Genomic DNA, 16,323 nt, shown 5'->3' on the forward strand with positions numbered 1-16,323 from the left:
CCCCCGCCTCGTCCGAAGCACGCCTGCCACACGTGCTGGGGCGTGGCGGAGCAGCCAAGTGGGCGGTGGATGGCGGCGCGGTCTTACGCGGCCAGGCAGCGGCTCCCCTCCCCTTGGAAGATAAAGTTTGAGAGCTACCTGTGTAGACCCTTTCAGGATGGATGGATGGGAGGGAGGGAGGATGGGAGGGATGACTAAAATAATATGTGAGTAATAAACTATGACAAAATACTGACAGTAGGATGAATCACTCCCTGCTTTGCAGATAACTTGTTCACCACTGCAGAGGCCAAAAAGGAGCATGTTATTGGTACACAATTATGAAGACAAATCACTTCATAACATGAGATCTTTTCCATGCATGTATTGAGCAAAGCAAATTTAATTCTAAGTAGGTATCGTCTTATTAAATATTCTATGAGTACTAAGTGCTTTATAATCCTCAAGTCATTCATTTCCCCCCTTAACACCAATGTGAGACTCATTACTATCTCTTATTTTACAAAGACAAGACAAAGGGTTCTATCCTATCCACATCTATTCACAAGGACATCCTGTTGGGGTGAGAGAAAGCTACCCGCAAGGCTTGGCGCTGCAACCCTGTGCCACAACATCCAATGGCATCCCATGAGTTCATCCACTTCCTTCTGAGTAGACATGTATGAAAGTGTGTTCTGAGGGACACAGTCCCAAAGTCAATCAATCGAATGCAGAGCTCAAGTCCCTTCACCTAGATCAGGTAAACCGTGGTTCTCCAGATGCCCCTGGACTACAACCCCCATCAGCCCCAACCAACACGGCCACTGACCAGATAACAATAGGCATTGTAGTCCAGGGGCATTTAGAGGGCCGCAAGTTCCCCAAGCCAGCTACGGATGTTCCTGGCTGTACTTCGTAACTCCCTTGTATCTCTAACGCAATGGCTGCTCAATCTATGACCATGACTGCTACTGCGCACGAGACGGGGGTGACAGCCATTTTTAAATGATGAACAACAGTCCTTGACAATGTGGCTGTGACAATGAGCCCGTTTTAGAGGCAACGGGCTCGATTCCTGCCCCACCAATCCAAGCCACAGTGAGACCTTCCGCTGCCTGCCTGGGTCCAGAGAAACGAGAGCGACATCAAGGATGCTGCAGGCCACCACTACATTCAGCTTGGTGGGGCCCCTTCCGCACTAGCCGTTCTTGATGGGGCCCAACAGTGAGATTGGACCAGAGAGCGGTGGATCCCACGTCCTGCTAATTTCTTAAAATTAATGCACAACTGAAGAAAGTGACAGAACTAAACAAATCAATGCTTCCCCCTCTTCTGAAAAGAAAGAACATCTTGGGGTTTCTTCAAAAGGCAACACACCCCAGGCATGTCCTCCGCAAGTACCAGTGGAGCGAGAAAAGCAAAGGCCAGCGAGAAGAGATCCTAATGAGGGAGATGCCATTGCTGTGAGGAAGGGGCAGGATTGTTCTAAAGCTAGGCATTTAAGCGTTGCACTTTGCCAAGTTAGTAATGGAATAATATGCAGGCCAGCATTGCCAACGGGCTTTGGGAACGCTTTCCTTGTTTGTGAAAGTAGAGGCAGCATCCAACATGTTTTAGTATCTGAAGACAACTGACATTTACTGGAGAAGCAACAATCCGGAGCCTCCACGGCTGCGACACGGCCTGTTCGTATGTCGCTTCGGCAGCACAGGAACTGCTGCAGCGTGCCTTCTTCCCACATAACTCTGGAGACAGAAGAGCCTCCAACTCACGTGAGAGGAGGCGACGACATGGCTGCAAACATGCCAGTGGGCTGGTCTTCCTGGGGACTAGAGCAAGGCCAGAGCGAAAAGCATAGTATTGGCAACCTCCTTCCCTGTTCGTGCTCCTGGGAAAGCACTGCCCTCCGAGCGGCTTCCACCGAGGAAAAGCTTGCACAGGCTCCCTTAATCTATTGCACCAACTCCAGGAGCAGGGGTGGCTTGGGCTCGATGCTACCAATGGTGACCTGGGTCTCACTGCTGTCAATGCGCCTTCCTCCATCTCTGGGCATGGAGAGAGCAGGAGGGAGGAGACTCGCATGGGTCACTGTTCCAACTCCACGCACATCTCACTGCTTACTCACTTGGAGAGGGAAATGGAAGGTGCAGGGCAGCAAAATGAGGAGGACTGGGGGTGGGGGGATCAGGTATAGCAGTGGGGTCCCCCGGAGAACAGTGAGCAATAACAGCAATACCTACCTTTGACACCAGCCCGCTCACCGATTATTTAGACTATGGAAGTGGGCTGGGGACAACAGGATTGTGTTCAATGCAGGTAAGTGCACTTCAGGCATAGGAATGGGCGTCACAAGTGCAAGTTAGGGGGCAAGTGGCTGAAGAGCAGCACTTGTGAAAAGGATCATGGGGTGCTGGTTGACTGCAGGCTGAACATGAGCCAGCAATGAGACGTGGTGGCCAAGGGGGCGAATGCTACCATTGGTTGCATAGCCAGAAATGTGGCTTCTAGACTGAGAGAGGGATTACTGCCAGTCTATATGATTCTGGTGCGCCCGCAACTGGAGTACTGTGTTCAGTTTTGGGCCCTCATTACAAGAGGAATATAGCAAGGTTGCAATCAGTGCAGCGAAGGGCCACAAGAATGGTAGCCAGTTTGCAGGGTAAGCCATATGAGAAGAGACTGAGGGAACAAGGTCTTTTCAGCCTAGAGGAGAGGAGACTCAGACGAGACCTATTAGCAACATATAGGTATGTAAGGCGATGGTGACCTTTTTTCCACTGTGGATGACAATGGAGCTCAGGGAAGCAAGATTCAAGGCCGATACCAGGAAATACTTCCTGACGGTTAAGACCCCAAGGGTGTGGAATGGGCTTCCACGGGAGGTGGCTGAAGCCCCAACAGTGAGGGTATTCAAGGATAGGCTGGACATGCACATGGTAGGCATGTCATGAGCGGAGCCGGCTGGATCTGGGGGTCAGACTAGATGGCTTCTGACTCACCCCGTTTCTACGTTTCTATAAAGAAGCAGAAGGGGTCAAGTCTTTCTTCCTGCTGAGCCACTTCTCAGACCTTGAGGCTTTGGGAATGGATTCGGAGGGAAGAAGCCACACCCATGAATGTGCAACTGCAATTTCATTCTCAAATTCTACAGGTCTGGACCACCTTGCTGAAACCAAGCGACACAATTAGCTCGGTGCTATTCTTACGGGCTGCAGAAATCAGTGGGGGGTTTCGCGACATAGGAGAGCAGCTCCTGCCCTCACTAGTCTTTGATGACTGAGGATGAGGAGGATAAGAGCTGCATGGATCGTATCATGAGTCTCCAAAGAACGCTGGTAATTACAAGCTTCATGAGGCGCTGAGAATTTTCTGGAACACAAAGGACAACTGTTTCCAGAGTTCACTAGAACAGGCTACCAGAGGCTAATGGTCCTGCCTTCATAAAGGAAAGCCTCAGAAGCAGACATCTTCCATCCCCAAAAACCTGGCCTCTCCTATTCTTTACCCTGAGGAGATGCAATTAAGCGAGTTCCTTGGGTGTTTCATAACTTCTAGTTTTCAAGGTTCAGAGCATGTCCCCACTTCCTAGCCGCCATCAAAAATCAAACTAACAATGGGAACAGAAGAGAGAATTAGGACCTTCTCACAGACTTGATGGGTTACCCCATATACATCCTGATTAATCTTAAATGACACAGAGAAAGTAACAGCAACAAAAATCAAATTGAAGAATTAATTGTAATGCGTAGAGGTGAGAGAAAGCTTAACTTAGCCTTGATTAACTTAACTCCAAGATTACTGTGACTATATAAGCAGGTAAGAATTTTTAAAATGCAACTTGATTAATGAGATAGGTGGTTTGAAATTTAAATGAAAAGGGTTAGGAACGATTTTTATCTTAATTTGCCAGAACTAAGACAAGTCCTAATTGCTGGTTCTTAAGTAGACAGATATGTTCTGGGTGTCAGCTCACAGAAACAGCTACTGGAATATGGGCACGGTCATTTTTTATAGGTGAAACTCAAACTGAGAAGTAAATGCTAAACCATAAAAACAGCCTAAAAGGAGCTACTTTTAGCTTTAATTATCTGCCTGGAGCTTTCTTGCAACTAGGTTTTGGTTTTGATGCTATGGACCCTCAAATAGCTTACCTCTCAGAGAAGGTTTTGGCAGTATCTTAGTAGGGTGAATTCCAGAGAGCACCGTAGGCTTAACCGGTCTCTGGACTTACACCTGGTTCTTCTATGAGTGGAGGTCCAAGCATCAGTTCCAACCACAGTTACTAAAAGTGTTATCAGAGCAGGTGCATGAGTGAGATGGGGCGATACCGCATTTCCTTCTGAGTGGGAGTTGTGCTTCTAACAACTTAAGGTGACTCAAAGTTCGCTTCTAAGCATGACTCATCGCCAACTCTCAACTTACTTTTTGACCAAAGGCAAGTACAGCTCTTTCCAAGTCCCCCAAATAGCTGAAATGACGACCAGCAGCAGCCAAGTCATACATCTGACCTTTTGAGGCAGTCCAACGTATTTGAGGCTTGAGGCAGAAAATCCAAACAGCATCCATCTCCATCCCATTGAAAACATACGATGGTCCATTTGATGTCCTTTAACGCTATCCCAAATCTGAGCCGCTTCACCTTGCCTGGTGGTAGAGCTAGCCCTGATGACCTTTTGCCACTTAAAAACATAGTAACACAATTCTTACTTTACAAGGCTGAAATTCATTTTAAAATCTGTGAAATAATCCTTTGTTTCTTTTGCATGCACACGTGTGTCTTTTGCTACTAGAGACACCCTGACAAATGCAAGATGCCAGCAAATGATCCTCTTTTCCTTCTTTCTCTCCCTTTACCAGGGGGGAAAAATATTTGAACAGCAGTTTGAAGCTAAACCAGGAATCTTTTTTTTTATTCATCTTAAATGTCAAATGAACACTTGTCTTCAGACACGACACTACTGAAGGCATGGAAAAAGAGGGTGGGGGACAGCATGGGAGAATAATTAATTGTTACCACTTGCAGCAGAGCTTCTCTTTTCTCCATCTGGCCTGTAAAGCACACAAGTGCCTGCGTGCCCGCGCGCACGCACACGCGGGCACAATCCAGCCAGAGTTAAGCCCTGTGAAGTCCCATGTATTTCAATGCAGGAAATCTGGCCATCCGTTTAACTCACCCAGTTCAACTTCTAATTATTCAGTTCTGGGTGAAATGTACCCTAAGATGTTTGCTGCTTTAAGGAATTTATACTATTGACCCAGGTAAAAAATTAAATTATGCCTGTCTTTTCTCCATTCTCCTCCCATCCCCAAGATGAATGTTGCTGATTTGGTGTTTCTCCACACAGTTATATGACCCCTCTGGGTAGCCCATGCTAGCAGAATTATGAGAGATTTCCAAAGTAAACACAAGTGGTACCATTTTTGGTTTCCACTGAGATATTATATGTGATACTTATTATCTGCTACTCTTTGCAAAAGCTCAGAGCAACTGTGGGGGGGTGGGGGGGTCAGTTAAGACTCCAAGTACACAGAGCTCTGATAATATAGATGGATCAAATGCCCCTGGCATTTCTCCCAAATCCCCCCTTGCACAAATTTACACAGGTCCTTCAAATGCCCCAGCCTTTGGAAGTTCAGCTGATGAATAAATACAAAGGGGCTTTCACTGGTGGCTGCCATTGCATTAAATTCATTATATAGATGGCTCACCAGGTCAAATTTGCCACAGCATTTGGAACAGTAGAGAGGGGTTTTCAGTTCTGATGGCACTGCAGTTTCTTTAAATTTTATTGATTTCAAAATATTTTCAAAGTTGTGCATTTTTACACTTTGAGCATTTTTTTACTTAATTGTAAAGTTTCAGTAAGGCCCCTTTTAAAGGCAGATTGAGAAAGTTGTCAAGGCATTTTTTCTTTTGGCAAAACTGCCATTATTTTAGGGGAAATAAGCATATTAACAAACAAACAAACACTAATGGCAAACACTAAATCGAAAGTCATCCTGGTTTAACTATACAAGAAACTCATTTTCTAGCTGAAAAGATTGTTTTTCATCAGGGAACCATATTGCCTACCACAACTTTATAAAAGCTTGATAATCTGGGCTGTCAAACAACTACAAAATCTTAAGTCCATTAACATCTATCTCTAAGCTGATTAACCAGTCAATTAAATGTAATTAATATGTCTATTATCAAAATTTCAGTTTAGTTCCCTTTACGAGATATTGAAGAGTTCACAACATAGCTTACGATGCAGTAAACAGAAGTTCAGACTCACTGTTAGAACAATTTACAATCTTTAATGTCCACCCCTAACACAGTACCTACTCATTGCAATAAATATATAAAAAGTGTCCGTAACACATATCCCTATCTATTAAAATTTTCTCCCACCAGCTAATCAGTCAATGCTTCTTATTGATAAATCTAAAGCTCGACGTTTACAACAGCAACAGTTACAGTCAGAAAAGGTTGCTTGCTTCCACTTCTACAGAATGTGAACCGTGGGGTATCTGACAACTGGGGTGACCCTTCCAGGCACTCTATGCAAGCTGCCATTTTAATGGAACACAAAGAAGCAGCACAGATTTATCAATCCTCCAAGCAGCCGTCTCTTTCAAGAATCAACCAACCTGGAACTCACCAGGTTTCAATAAACAGAGTCAAGCTATTCAAAAAGCTTTTTTACAATTATTTTGTGGAATTCTCTCCCCAGTGAGGCCTGGAGATGTCTGGATCTATTTGAATCTAGGAATGAAGTCAAGGCCTTCCTCATCAGGGAAGCGGTTAAGGTGCAGCTTACTGTCGGATTTGTAGTACAGCATAAGATCTGGACTGTATTAAGTGAACCTGATTCCCGGCTACGAGAGGCTGAAAGACTTTTTATGGCATTGCTCACTTCTTGGGATTGCATGAAAAAGCTGTATGTAAATAATCCACTAGCAGCAGTAGCAATGGATGTGAGTATTTATGCTACTGTCGTGAGCTGTGTTTCTCCCTCCAAGCAATTTCAGTCTCACTAGTGATTCTTTGCTAATAATCTTTGTTACATACAAGTCTCTGAGCATACACAAAGTGAAATGTTGAGCCTTCTCTGATGTTCATTATCCAAAACTCTTTTTATGGACTGTTCTGCATCTCTCTCGGGGGCGGGGGGGGGTGAGTGCTATGAAAGCAGGCGTACCTCTGTGCCTGCTGTGCCCTAATCGGACTTCTCTCTAGTGATCTAGTGACCGGGTCTACCGTCTCAGGAGGCAGCAGTGCCTCATCCGAAAAACTGCCTATTACAACGTCCCCTCCCTCAGGAGGCTGCAGCTCACCCCCGTTCCCACGGTCGAGTGGGCTGGTCCCTTTATCTGCCTGTGATCTCCCCCATCTATTTCCTGTGGGATCGCAGGGTCTCAGACCACAAGAGCAATTTGAACCGTTTCAAAAACAGCCTCAGCTTTGGCATCGAAGTTGTCAGCCCCACCAGGATGGGTTTCCTCCCATGCACACACCTGAAATCTGAAAGGACATGTGTGCGCAACCGCCATCATCACTATCTGCAAAATCAAAGCAATGAAACAGACTTTCTCTCCAAAGCAGTAACAAGCAGACACTGAAGTGAAAGGTCCCAGTGTGGCGTTCAGAGTTCCAACAAGCTAAGCAACTTGGCCTTCCCTTTGGATACGTCATTCCGTTCTCTCTCCTAAATGATTCTCTGCTCCCCCCACCCACAGTCACCCACGACCCCATGGCCACTGGCCCCCCAGCACTGCCCTGACCATCAGTGCTGCCACTCAAGCCAAAGGGTTGCTGAATGGCCACTTAAAATCCTGAGATGGTAGTTATGACTGCCACGACTCCACTGCCATCCGGGCACTGGGCTGGGTTGGTATTCTAACCAAAAATGCATCCTGGGTCGCATGTCAGTTTAATTCAAGATCGCGCGCTCGCTCGCTCTCTCTCTCTCTCTCTCGCCTTCATAGACAAATCCAGTGCTCCACTGGATGTGGGAACTTCATGCTCCACTGACCTGTGCGCAACCATATTATGACTTGCACATCTGGCCATACCAGCTCAACCCTTTCCACCAGGTACCATGTCACTTCTCCCTCTGGGGTTGTGACCTCCTTTATTTTTGCCGCAGAGTTCGGGATGCAAAAGGTTAAATTGCAGAAATGCATCTCACCTGGAATTCTGTGCCTGACCTTTGTGTCATGCAGACAGCAGCCCCCTCACATCCCATTCTGCCAATTCCACTGTCCTCAGAGCAAAAGTGCACAATGCTTATCATGCCCTGACCTTTGCTTCACCCCTGCCCAATATCCTAAAGCAGGCCATGTTGCTGTAGCAGTTTCACAAGAAAGAACATATAATCCAACCTTGGGTAAAAGCTGGAGTTAGAAGCATCTAAGGGTTCCTTCTGGGTTCCCTGTCTTTTATTTATCTACAGCATGTTCTGCAAGAACGGCAAGGAAAAATTCCCACTTGGAAGCTTCCAATCAAGCCCGTGGTTTCAGGTACCTGAGATAAACACACCGTTGTCATTTCCACTCCCTCTTTGGATGCCAGACTGTCTGCCCCATGGTTCTAACCCCTGCTCTATTGGGGCTGCACTTCCTCCACCCAGGTAACAGTCATTCGCTATCCTAAAGCTGTAAGTAGAGAGGGGAGAATAAAAGTGTATGTTTTAAAAGGGCCAGGGGAAAGTTTGCCTAAACTCCGGATGTTTGTTTGTAATAGTAGTATCACAACCATACACTGAAAGTGTTAAGAAGGACCAGAAGGAGGAGGAACCAAATTACATTCAGAGGGAAATTAGTAAGGCATTTTTCCATGAAGAAGAAAAGAAGGGAAGACCATGATGGTCTCGTCAAGTGGGTTGAGGTGAGTTAACTAGGTCAAAACATCTCACAACAGAAGGCAAAGAAATCCTATGACAACGATGAAGGAGCCACCACTGCCTAAACCCCATGGAGGTGCGTTGTCCAAGGCAGAAGGCTGGGAGCTGGCCAGGTTACTTCCCCCACTCCAGTTTTCCACTGGATCCCCTCCACAACCACCACACTGGTTCCAAATAATTGTGGCAGCTCCAGGACTGGTGTAGTTTTCTACCAGTTCTACAAATCTGCCCTAGACAAGTGCCTTTAGCTTTCCTCATGTAGAGTTTACCTGGTGGGGCATCCATAGTGATAGGGTTTTCAACTGCCAAGGAACCTCGACAATGGACCTTCTTCTCCAACAACAGGAGAAGCATGCAGTACCATACGACTTGGGAGCGCTCTCCTGGGGACCACAGGCTTGCCTTAGCATTTATTTTGCTTTGGAGAGTGCAAATACACATTGCCTGGAAAGCAATCAGAGAAAACCCAGCTGCCTGTTTTCCTGTCCATAGAGCAACCTCAAAGGGGGAGACCTGAAGTGGGAAATTAGCTGGGCTGCTGGTGGTTGGTTAACTCATTTCTGACCGTCCACATGATTTGCATAACTAACCAGTAATTTGCATGGCGTGAAAACGCAGCTACCTGAATTTGGGGGACTGGAATATGGTGGAACGCTCTACAAATGTACCACAACTGTATGAAGCAACTGCAACAGTTCAGGGAAAAGTCCACTGGCTCATCTACTTTCTTTAATCAGTGAAGGGAGTCAAGCATCCTTCCCAAAGATGTCCTGCAAAGATTACGGAGTGCCCAAGGAGTACGGTGTGTGTCAGTACATAACGTCATTCTAGGCACACGACAGAAACAGAGGAAACAGAAAAGGTAAAGCAATGTCTCCGAACACTCCCGTTTCTTTTCATCCCACTTCCACTTGTCCTTGGTTGTCATTAGAAAATTTTAGTGCAGCACTGAGTCAAACAAGCAAACACTACTAAAAAACAACAACCTTGGTTTCTCAGATTGAGAAAGTCTGCAGTCTATGAGAACACAACTGACAGACAGAAATGCAGCTCTAGAGGTGCCTTCCCACTGCTTTTTAAATTGCAGAAAAGAACTTTGATAAGCAAACCAAGTACTTCAAATGTTGCTTTTATTCATTCTCGAAACAAGTCTACAAGGCAGGTGAATCCTGTTCCAATTTTTCTGATGGGAGACATACTGCATACATGGGGGACTTCCGTATGATCCACTCCAAGCACTGAAGAAGAAACGCAAGGCGTTGGAGGCATGCTGAAGCGCCCTCTGCAGTGCCCGCCCTCACACAGACCCCGTCTATGCACCTATCGGAAGGGAATCTAAAGGCGCATCCACATCTGTGCACACAAGCCCATACCAAGAGGGGCCTCTAGGTACACGAAGTGGTGTACACATCTAGCCTCTTCTGGCACGTGTCAAGTGTGCAGGGGATGTGGCCATCTTGCACCCCTAAGAGCCCTCCTGGATCAAATGGAAGGCTTACATAACCTAGCATTTGCTTCATGTCCGGGGCTTAGCGGATGTTCGCAGAACGCACCTCCATCTCATTGACAAAGAGCACTTGTTGAACATGGAGATACAAGTTCACTTCCAATTGCTCAACTGGACAGGCAGCAGGCAATTGGAAGGACTTTTTCTTGAACTCCTGAAGAACTGCTGCCAGTTGGAAGGACTCTGTGTAAGATGGTTTCATATGGATCTGGGAAGCCAGTGAAGCAGGGTTCAAAAGTTGTCAGCTACTGTTATACTAGCACTGTGATTAGGACCACTGAGAGACAGATTCTCTAAGCATTTGACTGTTGATTCTTCTGCCAATAAACATCTTGACAAGTTACACCTACCAGCAAGCTTAAAATTGGCGGAGGCACCCACTTGCCGACCTGCCTCCATGATCTCCCAGGACAGCTAGTCCTCATGAACGTTAAGTAGTCACGGCTGCTTCCTCAACAGTAAACCTTGCTAAGACCCCTCCTTCTCAACAGACATGTGCAGGATGGCCTTCACATCTCCTCAGATTTGGAGTAGACACTGCAATGGGCACAGCTGCATCTATGTAGCAACTGACCTATGGGCCTGTCATTCCATCATGGGCGTTTTCCAGAAGAAAAACCCATAGCCGACTGGAAGGGCCCCATAGCCCTGATGTGTCTTGCCCATACTTCACAGCCCTTTCACAAATGCCTGTATCTGACTTGATGTCCCTCATTCATTAGCTCCCAGCTGCATGCGTGAACTGTCTTTATCAAGGTACCTTATGGCTGAGTTAAAACCAAATGACCTTTTATTTAATGTTACTTACTCAGGTATTTATTCTGCCTGATTCCAACAGCTCAGGTAGCTTACAATTTGAACTCCACCCCCTGCAACCAAACTAGATAGACACATGCATGGGGAATATTTCATTTTATATGTTTTTTATCAGCAATAGTTATGAGGCAAAAATGAAATGTGGTGTTTGGGCTGAGACGACACATTCCCACATCCAAGAAATAGCTTCATGTTACAGTCAACCAAGATGAACATCCAAGTGCGAATTTGGCTTCCACGCACAGCTATAATTGCTTGTCTCGGATCCAGACCAGAACGACGGGGAGGTGTACCCAAATTCTAGACACAGACAGTACTTGTGCCAGCTCAGGTCTCGGGGGGTCAGTAAATGGAGCTGTGGAAACATCAGCCTGAAGCAAGGCAGGGAGGAGATTCTGCTAGGTGGCAGGGAACGTCAGAAGGCCAGCATCCCGCATTCGCGCCAGGCCCAGCCAATCGACGCGCTTCATACTGGCCGCCAATTGCAGGAGCCCATGCTGCCCGCCGCAGTTCCCCTCTCTGCCTGAAGAGGGCTCCGAGGCATGGGCAGTCCGGAACCGATGCTCCAGGCGCTTGCTTCAAGCTTCGGAGCCATTGGAGCCTTGGAAGGTGGAGGAAGGGGGGTAAACTGGTTCGGGGTGATCGTGTAGACATGCCCTGATAGGACCCAGCCTGTTTATTCATTAGTGCACGAGTTCACATTTGCAAGAAAATGCACACACCACTCTAATACCCATAAAAGCCTGCGGTTCAGCTCAAATTGATTTATGTCTGTGCTGGTTGAGACACTTCTAGGAGCAGCAGAAAGGGATCAGGAAGGAAGAGGGGAGGAATATTCGTTTAAATTATTTCTTGCTCCTTTAAAAAAAAACTCTATTAACAAGAAACAGTTCTGAGCTTGGCAAAACAGAGATGGATTGTGGTGTCCCTCAGAAGCATAGCACAGCTGCCAATCAACTGTCATTCTGTTATTGGACTTCGCATAGTTTGGCTATCAACCCCCCCTCCACCCCCCCAACTTCTGTCTTCAAGTTGGCAAGTTAATTTGTCAGTATGGAAGTAATTTTTAAGGGCTTAGAGCCAGGGCGTAGTGTTGGGGAAAGGAGGTTGAAAGCTGTCCCTTTTTACATTCGAACCAGGCGTGGGGAGGAACTGGAAAGGGCTCGAATCAGTGGCAAACATTCAGCAGTCCTCCAAAGAACTCCTCAAGCAAACGCGAATCGATTCCACAGACATAAATGTGAGGCTGAAAGTGTTAATTAATCAAAAGTCTAGCCCCCACCCCCCAGGGTTAATCAATGAATCCATCGATCAGAGAAAATGTAAGCAAGATAATTTTTAAAAAGAATCATGAAAACTGATAAAGAAAGAACAAATGTTAGCTGTAAGATTCTATATGCATATACATTCAGAACTTATTCACAGATTCACTAGGCCTTACCCCAGAGTTGTTACTCAGTGGCAACACTGCACTAAAAAGGGTCCTTTCAGCCTGGGTTAAGCATACTCCAGGCTTGTAGGATTAATGCTGTTTTCCACTAGATCTCTGAAATTCACCAACCAGGTGCAAATCAGTGGTTCAGGAGGGGAGAGTAGTCTATCTACTTTTTCTTATAGTCTCCCTTTATTCCTCCTTTAAGGAACCCAAAGCTGCTTTCATGATCCTCCTCCTCTTCATATTATGCTCACAACAACCCTGTAAGGTAGCTTAGGATGAATGTTCGTGATTCCCCAAACTCTCCCAGTAAGCAAGTGGGGACAAGAATCCCAATCTTCTGTGTCCCTGTCCAATACTGGGTCCATTATGCTGCGCTGGCTGGCAGACATAACTTTTTTCCATGTATGCATATCTCACACAGTTTTCCCTGTCTCAAAAACCTTCATTTCAATAGTTTCATTTCTCATGAAAGGAGAAAGGGGGCTTTGGGAGGGGGGGCTATTGTTCAACCCTTAGAAATCCAAACACCTCCTGATCTACTGCAGATTACCAAGAGATCCCAATCCACCTTCTGTTCCACTCCCCCCCCCACCCGGCTTCAAGCCCCCTGTCATTCATCTGGGGTTTATGACATGGATTGTGATGATATAAGTAATGGGCCACATACAGTGTCTTTGGAGGAAAGGCAGGATAAAAGGGAATTATCCTCAAATATGAACAGCTCAGTAGAGAGCACATGTTTTGTATCTAGAGGAGTGCCAGGCTCAATGCCTGGCACGGCCAGTTCTGTTTTTTAAAGGATCGCATTACAGGTGATGGGAAAGACCTCTCCAAGTGGAAACAATGGCTGCAGCACCAATTCTATTTGCCGAAATGAAAAAAGAACCTTTGGCAAGGACTTCAAGGAGATCCAGGCTTACAGCACGAAGAACATGCAAGCGTGCATTTTTCTTCCTGATGTGTTTACGTTATTTTAAACCACGGGTGCAGAACCTCAGGGGCAGGCTCCCAACATGGGCTTCCTGGGGTCCCAATCCAGTCCTCCTGGGATATTGTCAGCGGTCTCCCAGCTTTTGTGCAGCTTTCCCTCATTTTAAAATGAAGACAGACGACTTCTAAGGCGTTTGAGCTACCATGTGCTGGTATTGTTTGCAGTATTTCCCCTGCCCACCATTGAAACAGGGCTCCTGAAAACTTCTCTGACATTTAGTTCACCCCTTGGCCGAAAGAGGCTCTGCACCCCCCGATCTAAAGCAAGAACCGTTGCAGGGGAGTGCTGACTTGTGCAGAGAGTGGAGTCAGCCGCTCTTCAAGGACCCCACCCTCCACTGCTTTTCTACCTGCCAGAGGAAAGATGGCCATTGTCTTCAGGAAGGAGAAATGCAACCACCAAGTCTTTTTGAGCAGAAGAAGATAACTGGTGGGGAAGAAAGACAGCCGCCTGCGCCACTCCTCCCCTCCAGTGGCAGCCTTTGGTCTGCAAAAGAAAACACTTTTTTGGTGAACAAGGCGTGCTCCCTGAGTCTCCCAGTGCGGTTTCAGCCTCACCGAGATCAGGTTCGAGGTACACTTTTTAAATGAATGGGTGTCTTTCGCAGTATGAGTCACTGGCGAGTCACTGGCCCCTGAGAAGCACAGTTCCTCTAAGAAACAGAATGCAGACTGCTAAACCCAGAAATGGTTTCCTGGAGAAGTCATGAAGGGGCCCATCCCTTCCTCTCCCTTGCCACCCCCATCCTGCCCCCCCACCCCGGTCAATGACCCCTTGCAGCTACCAGCCTCGACCTGCTAGATCAAAGGTCTTGCAAAGCAGGTGCCTGACAATCAGGTAAACAATAACCTTGTTTCAACAGCCCATAATTATGTATTTACCTGCTGGCCGTTAGGGACAATTGAGTTAATCATTCACCTTATAAATGCAGCTGGTAATTACAGAGTCGTAAGGAGAAGTTCAAAACTACTGCCACAGCTTTGCAGGCATATTTTTCAAATTACCAATTACTTCCTATTTTTCCCTGCAATTCCAGCCACAGACACACAGAGAGAAATGGGTTTCAATTCCCTCTTTTTTCATTCATTTGCCCCAGTCTATCTGCAGCGGTGCCGACCCATACAAAAGGCAGAGAAAGCTCCACAGAGTTGGGGTGGGGGCATGTTTTGAAAGGTTCTGGATGGTCAAACCCGGCAGTGTTTGTTAAAACGAAACAAAGCCAAAGAAAACTGTCACCTCGTGGAAAGGGAAATGGATGCGCAGGAAAGTGACCCATAAGGAAGTGGCTCCTCTTGGTGCCTGCGACAAGTGGCAAAGTGATGCTGAGAACAAGCAACATGAGACGGATTTCAAGGAAAACATTTCCCCAGCAGACATCACAGTGGCATCCCGTGGAGAGTCCCTTGACATGCAGCTCCTACGGGTGATGCAAACTGTACCTCTGCAAGCTATTGGGTGGGTTTGCATGACTGGGAAAAGAAAATGAACCGTTGTTGCTTATTTTCCAGCTCCCTGCATGCCGGTCCCACACTGTGGAACTACCATAATTACTACCAGTCTGGCAGGAGTGTGTGGGAGCAGTTTACAAACCAGTCCGCAGCCCTAGCACAAGCCATGGGTTCCAGGGTGGGTTGTAAACATGTTCGTTTGATAACCTGTAAGATTAATAATGCGAACCCAGGGACATGCAACCAGGATGCACCAGGAAGATCAATAAGCAATAGTGCCTTCCTTCCTCCTCCAGTTGTGCAAACCTAGTCATGGCAACAGGAATCTGTTCTTGAGATTCTTTTTATTATTGGCTGGAGAAACGGGACTATGCATAGATTTAAATATGTTTATAGTTTAACATAAAAATTGTGGGGCGCTGACCCAACAGGAACGATGTTTTTGATGACTGATGTTGTCTTAAGGTTTTTTTTCTTTGTGTTAGGTTTATTTAGAATAAAACTTATTCAAAAAAAAGGAATCTGGCAGCATGATCTCACTCCATCTTATCCGGCCTGTGGACAGTTGGATGACAATGAGCCTTTCTACAGAGGCCATGCAGGAAGAGAAGTGGTACAGTCTGTTCCATGACAGTACTCTACCACCTAGCCAGCTGCAGGTGGTGGTAATGAGGGGAATCACACCTGCTGGGCACAGCCAGATACTCACTCTGTTTGTCACGACTGAAAAAAAGCAAAGCATCAAACCCAGCTTAAATCCTGCATTATAAACTGAAAGCTGCCACAGGCTGGACTCTCCATGGGTTCGGAATGGTGCTGTTTAAGTCAGCGATCAGCAATCTGTGGCCCCAAGGCCGTCATGCAGTCCTTAACCTCTGCTGAAACCGCCTGCAAGAGCGATCTGTCCCTCCCTCCAAGCTGCTGGGTGGGTGGGAAGGACAAGGGGCAGAGAAAGGGGGTCTCAGAAAGTGAGGGTGAGAAAGGGAGCCACTGTTGGCATGGCTTCCTCCCGCTGCACAAGAGCACACAGTTGGCTTCAGAGCTTCCCACCAGGAACCCGCACGCTGCGACTCAATGCCCCAAGGGAATATTACCTATGAACATGAAAACATGGCTTCCCACCTGTCTTTTAGGACAACTGCTCTAGATACTTCACAGAGCAAATTAATGGTAGAAGAACTGGGGCTGCAGACTGAGAAAGGAGTTTGGCCCGCTTCAGCAGACTTTATAGCCTAACTTTGAAAAAAGGGCCAGAG

The 16,323-nt window shown here is 46.7% G+C and overlaps 1 protein-coding gene across 5 annotated transcripts in view; it reads right to left on the bottom strand.

Annotated features, from left to right (window-relative positions):
- The window catches only part of BCL11A (BAF chromatin remodeling complex subunit BCL11A), a 178,295-nt gene that overhangs the window by 29,620 nt on the left and 132,352 nt on the right, over positions 1–16,323 (bottom strand). Inside the window, exon 1 of one of the 5 annotated variants that reach the window (XM_044429136.1) lies at positions 13,969–14,044. The exons of the other annotated variants lie outside the window; for them this stretch is intronic. Within the exon in view, the coding sequence (XP_044285071.1) occupies positions 13,969–13,990 (22 nt within the window). The 5' untranslated portion in view covers positions 13,991–14,044. Of the gene's footprint in view, positions 1–13,968; positions 14,045–16,323 lie in introns of those variants that run through there. 5 annotated transcript variants of the gene reach the window in all.

The sequence above is a fragment of the Varanus komodoensis genome, unplaced genomic scaffold, assembly GCF_004798865.1.
Source record: "Varanus komodoensis strain SLA01 unplaced genomic scaffold, ASM479886v1 scaffold2, whole genome shotgun sequence".
NCBI classification, from domain to species: domain Eukaryota; kingdom Metazoa; phylum Chordata; class Lepidosauria; order Squamata; family Varanidae; genus Varanus; species Varanus komodoensis.